The sequence below is a fragment of the Ipomoea nil genome, unplaced genomic scaffold (assembly GCF_001879475.1).
Source record: "Ipomoea nil cultivar Tokyo-kokei standard unplaced genomic scaffold, Asagao_1.1 scaffold0878, whole genome shotgun sequence".
In the NCBI taxonomy this organism is placed as follows: Eukaryota; Viridiplantae; Streptophyta; class Magnoliopsida; order Solanales; family Convolvulaceae; genus Ipomoea; species Ipomoea nil.
Window position 1 is genome coordinate 1,813,954 of NW_017617306.1, and position 5,873 is coordinate 1,819,826.

General features: G+C 39.9%; 1 protein-coding gene across 1 annotated transcript; it reads right to left on the bottom strand.

The window, feature by feature from the left end:
• Positions 1-4,555: 4,555 nt before the first annotated feature.
• On the bottom strand, positions 4,556-5,527 carry LOC109179183. The gene has a single exon (XM_019328744.1). It carries the CDS (start codon positions 5,525-5,527, stop codon positions 4,556-4,558), a length of 972 nt encoding a protein of 323 aa, XP_019184289.1.
• Between the last annotated feature and the right edge of the window lie 346 nt (positions 5,528-5,873).

A 5,873-nucleotide genomic window follows, 5' to 3' on the forward strand; every position in this document is an offset into this window, starting at 1 on the left:
TTCGGTGTCTTGAATCGTGCTTATGGTCCAACTTTTTGGTTTGTTAGATTTGTGTGAGTCTTTGAGGTTCGTTGGAACCATTTTGGTATACTCGTTTGATGAGCATGCTATTTATGTTGTCTTTGATGCTAGTATGTGTTGTTTGTCCATTCCTTTTGAGGATTGGCAACTTGGGTTGCCAATCATGTTGGTATTGGATTGAAGTTCATTGTTGTCGTTGAGTATTCGTTTCATGTCTTTCATTGAAACCTCTTGATTGAATCACTTGATGTGATCTTGTACAAATGTGGTACTTTATTGATCATTCTGTGATTAAGCTATTGTTGAGCTTATCCGTTGTTGTACACACCTTGTGTGGAATCTATGCTTTGTTGTATCTCTAGATTCCGTGTGTATTGACTCTTGTTGAGATGTTGGAATGGATGTGATGAGATTATTGAATAAGTAAAGTGGACAGTGTGGGGACTTATGTGTGAATTGATCCGGTAGTGGGTTTAAAGCTCCGGATTACCATTTGGATACTTATGGCTTGTGGGCAACTTGGGAAACTTATCCCCGTTGCCAGAGATAGTAACTAACTCGTTGAGCTTGGAATCTCAATAGGGGGTGTATACACTTAAAGTTGCTAGATCTGTTTCTATTGAGCTGCGGTCCTAGTCATTGTGATGACTCTATGGTATGTGATTGATGATTTGGAGTCCTCCACACTGGTTCACTATGATTCGGGTCGTTGAGGATGACTCTTTGAGGTATGCTTCGGTTTGACTATGTCCTATGTGGGCTTGGAACATGTTATGAGTATGAACCTCGCTTTATTGATTATGAGCATGTCTATGATTAACCCTACCTTGAGTATGGTAGGTAGTATCTATTGTTGAGTATGTCGTTTGTTGTTCTATTGCCTTGCTGAGTATGGTTGTCTTTGGTCTTTGTTGAGAGTGTTGATGAGCTTATTGGTGTTCCCTCTCTTGGTTTTAAAATGATATATATTGTATTCCTCTGTCTCAAATGGTTTTTCTTATATCTATATATTATGATACTTAACGCGTATTGGTGGGTTACCAGCATCTTTCGCTGATGGGTGTTATCCCTATCTCTTTACAGGTTTGAGTAGCTTTGGAGAGCGCGCTAGTGGACCGTAGTAGCCTAGTGTAGCTCCTTATGCTTTTCTAGTTGTTTATGGCCTGTGAGCCTAGTTAGTTTAACCGTTAGCTGTTGTGGTTTGTTTAGTAGTTTGCATGTGCACCTATGTTTGATATAGGTGTGGCATAGCACCTCCGTGTTTAGACGTTGCTTCCGTTGTTTAATGATTAATGTTTAGCTTTATGTCTCTTGTTTAAGCTTTTAAATTTTGGTAAAATCGGGGGTGTTACAAATCCGGACTACTTGAACCATTGGGCGTAAGCCTAGTGGGGGAGAGAAATCATTTTGGAGATTTCATTCTTAGAAAGCACATTAGGTTAGAGCTTGTAGTTTCTCTCTCTAGATTTTGGAGACCAATTCTACTCTCATAGCTTGAGGATCATTGTAGGAGAAGACATCAAGTGGTACAATTTATTGCTTTTGAATTTCAATTCCTATTTCATATCTTGATTGTTATCTCTTCCTTTGATTTACAATGTCGTTCATCCAATTAGCTATGTGTGGTTAGGTCTAAATAGGATTAGGATTGTGAATCTCTAATCATGATGCTAAAGTGAGATACATTTCCTAATTAGGTCTTGATATTGTGATTGTATGATATGATATTCTTATTGATTCTTAATTGTGTTGCCATTGAATGTGATAGATACCCCCGAATCGGACACCCGGTCGGTAGTGTGAGTCAAGGTAGTCGGTTCGAGCATGGCCTGATACTTAGCAAGTTAGACGACATCCGCGATTCCCGTCTGTCATACAAGACGTTTGGAGATCATAGTCGGTCATCCTTAGAAACCACTCGTCCATGAAGATAGACGCATACCTAGACGGAGGTTGGTCGGCTCAGGTAAAGCGACCAGGTTCAGTAGCCGGTCTGTCCTCAGTTGGGTTCGCACATGAGACTCGGTTGGACGACCCACCTGGGTAGTCGGCGTGTCCCCGACCGGATACCCTTTTGGGATTCGGCTGGCCGACCAGGCTCCGTGGGCGGCGTGTCCTCACCCGAGTATCACGGCCCATCCTTGAGCCATATCCTAGGCAGTCAGGGCGTTCCCGGCTGGATGCTCACCCAGAGGCGGTTACAAGCAGATTTCGCAGAGATTTCTTTCTTCATTTAATACAAGCAGTTTCCTTTATTAACTTAGGCATTTATGGAATCAAGGAAGCCGGATTCCTTAACTGATTTGGCTCCACGTCAGCCCTACTTTCCTTGTAGGAATCTTGTACCCTTGTATAAATATCCCCATGGGATCACTGTGTAAAGGGTCGAACGGCTGAAACTCTAGAGAAATAATATCGCATTATTCTCCCAGCTACACTAAGACTTTCACTCACAAAACACCCTAAGTATTTTACGGTAGTGTTAGCCCCCCGAACAGCTACCAAAGGTTGTAAAACCAACAGAATGCTTAGTGTGTTTCTTTGGAGTCCGGCCAACTCTATGAGTAAATCTAAGCAAGCAATCTAAGCATTGAGTTGGAATTGCTAGATTGCTTGGTGCTTCATTTCTTTGGCATTTCCTAGTTCAATATCCGGGAGGATGCAACTAGGGATGAAGTGTAGGCCAAGTGTTCGAAGAAATGACTCTTAGGTACATAGACACCCGACAAGTGTTCTAAGCCTAGAGGAATCCTAGTATATGGAAAGGTGAAAGGACTTAGCACGTCTTCGCACAATTCTACTTTCGTGATATCAAGATCTAGACTAATGATCCTAAAAGCATCATGAGGAATTATGACGCGTTCATCGCTGATTTTGACTACCTAGACGTCTGAATTAGCCTTTGTCATCTTCACGAAAATTGTAGAGCTTTCCGATGCCGATCCATGGCCACCTGAATCATCTCGATCGGACACTCATAGATCCAGATATAAAGTTTCTTCCAAACTGTCACCAAAATGAGCTAAAATTGTCAGTATTTTGCTATTTACATCAAATGTAATCAAAACTAGTCCTTGTGCCTAACTTTAATCAAATTAAGATAGTCTAAAAACATAATAGGCCTAAAGGACTCTAATTAAGCAAAATATGACTCTCAAATAACCCATAAAAGTGACACATTTCAGCACTTATCACTCATCATTATTCTAACGATTTCCATTAACATAGCTAAGGGAATAAAGTATGATCCAAATCCCTTAATTAGTTAATATGGTCAATGGGTTGGACCTTGATTTATTAATTTTGGACCCAATACCTTTTATCTAAAATAAAGCCTTTGAGCCTTTTTAAATAAAATAAAAAGGGTCCACTTGTGATCAAATCAGTTTTATGCCTTGTTACCCAAGTTATAACCTAAAATCCCTACTCCTACACTTAACAGAAACGAAAATCAAACTCAGCCCTACATCCCTACCTCTCATCCGAAATTTCCCTCTCCAAACCTAACCAAAGAATTCTTCATCTTTTCCACCATTGAAGGCTACCAAGTTTGGACCTTTCCCCATCACCAAGCTTAAGAAAGGTAAGTAATAGAAGTTTATGGTTCTATGCCATTGTGTTATAGATTCTATCTAAGTTTTTCCTTTTGTTTGGTGGGTTTTTGTTGGTTTAACGAAGATCACTTGGAAGAGGACCGTCAAGAAGGATCTTAGGAATTGTGAGAGGTTTGAATAGGCTAAGGAGGTAACCCATGTCTTACAAAACCTATTTACTTTGCTATATTATGATTTATTGGTATCATTGAATGATTGAATGCATTATCTCGTGATTGTGGCTTGATAGAGCTTGTATTTAGGGTTTGTTAATACTATTCTTTGAGTTATTCCATGTATTCAAGTCCCTATTATTGTTGATGTGAGTTTTGATGCGTTTGGACTTGAAATTGTGTATTCTTTGTAAATTTCCAAAGTGAGAAAACTCGCCTCAGGCTATTGTACCGGCGGGGGGCCCGCGGGTGGTCGTCCACCCGCTGGGATGTGGGACAAGTCCGGCGGGGGGCTAGCGGGTAGTCATCCACCCGCCATACCACCCGCTGGTACGTGACGTGCGGTGATTTGTTGGCCACTGTTGGTCAATCCCCGTGTACGTGAATGTCTTCATTGATGTCCCGTAAATCTAGAACGATGTCCTAAGTACCGTAATAGGATTTGCGAGTCTTGAATGATGTTTGTGGTCCAACTTTGCAAGTTGTTGGATTAAAGTAAAGTCTATGATGTTTCTTATGAGTCTTATGATTATCTTGGTTTCCCTTATCGTCGTATGCTTGTACATATGTTGTAATTTGCCCTTGATTATCCTTGAATAGGCTATTGTTGAGCCTTGAATGTTATGTTGATGTCTATGTATGATGAATGTAAGGAGATTGGCAGAAATGAGCTGCGTGCTCAAAATGATTGACGGTATATTGCACTGCGTGTGCTGATGATATTTCACTGCGTGTGCTTATGATATAGCGTTGCGTGTGCTATTATGATTATGTTATGAAAAGTTGAACAATTACACCAGTTTCTTTTAAGGAACCAATATTCGAGGATGAATAAATAGATAAAGGCATCACATTAATTGAAGCTCTTAAATCTAACATTGCTCTTTCAACATTAACATTTCCAATTTTGCAAGGGATAGTAAACATACCAGGATCTTTGCATTTAGGCGGCAACTTCTTTTGTAAAACAGTTGAAACATTTTCCCCCATGCTTACCATTTCATTGCCTTTCAATTTTCTTTTATTTGTGCAAAACTCTTTAAGAAATTTAGCATATCGAGAAATTTGTTTAATAGCATCAAGTAAAGGAATATTTACCTCAACCTTTCGAAATGCGTCAAGTATTTCTTTTTGTTCTTCATCCTTTTTTGATTTTGCCAATCTACTAGGAAAAGGGGGAGGAATTACCACAGCCCCCGGATGTTCTTTGACAAGCTTTTGATCATTTTGGGGTGGATGGACTTCTTTTTCATTTTCTTCATCTCGGTTGTGCCTGTTTCTCACTTGAGTAGGTTCTTGCAGCTCTTTTCCACTTCTCAAGATAAATGCACTAGCATTTTGCTTTGGATTTATAACAGTTTGCGAGGGTAATTTACCTTGAGACTCCAATCTACTCACAGTAGATGCTAGCTGGCTCATTTGACTTTCCAAGTGTTGAATACTTGTTCTTGTTTCTTGCTGAAATTGTTGTGTGTTAGTAGCAAGTGATTTAATAATATCTTCTAATGACATACCTGAATTAGATGATGACTGTTGTGAAGATGAAGGTTGTTGTTGAATGGGTTGTCTAGGTTGAAACTGTGGAAATTGTGGACGCGGCTTGTAGCTGAATTTTGGATGATCCCTCCATCCTGGGTTATATGAATTTGAATAGGGATCACAATTTCTTTGTGGTTGGCCCGGAAACCCTCCAATTGCATTAGCTTGCTCACAAGAATCGTATTGAAGTGTTGGGCACATGTCAGTTTGGTGTCCAGTAGCAGCACATATCCCACAAGCTTTTACTTACTGCATACTTCCTACAGCTAACTGTTGAACAAGAGTAGTTAAATGAGATAGTTTATTCTCAATGGAAGAAATGTTTACCTCATTCACTCTTCTAGAAGACGTGTCCTGTCTGCATCCAAATTGTTGTGAATTGAATTGGCCGCCACTATTGATATTAACTCTCTAGCTTCTTGGGGAGTTTTATTCACTATAACACATCCACTAGCTGCATCCATCATCTTTATCTCCATGGGAAGCAATCCTTCATAGAAGTATTGAATAAGGAGTTGTTCAGAAACTCCATGTTGGGTGCAACTTG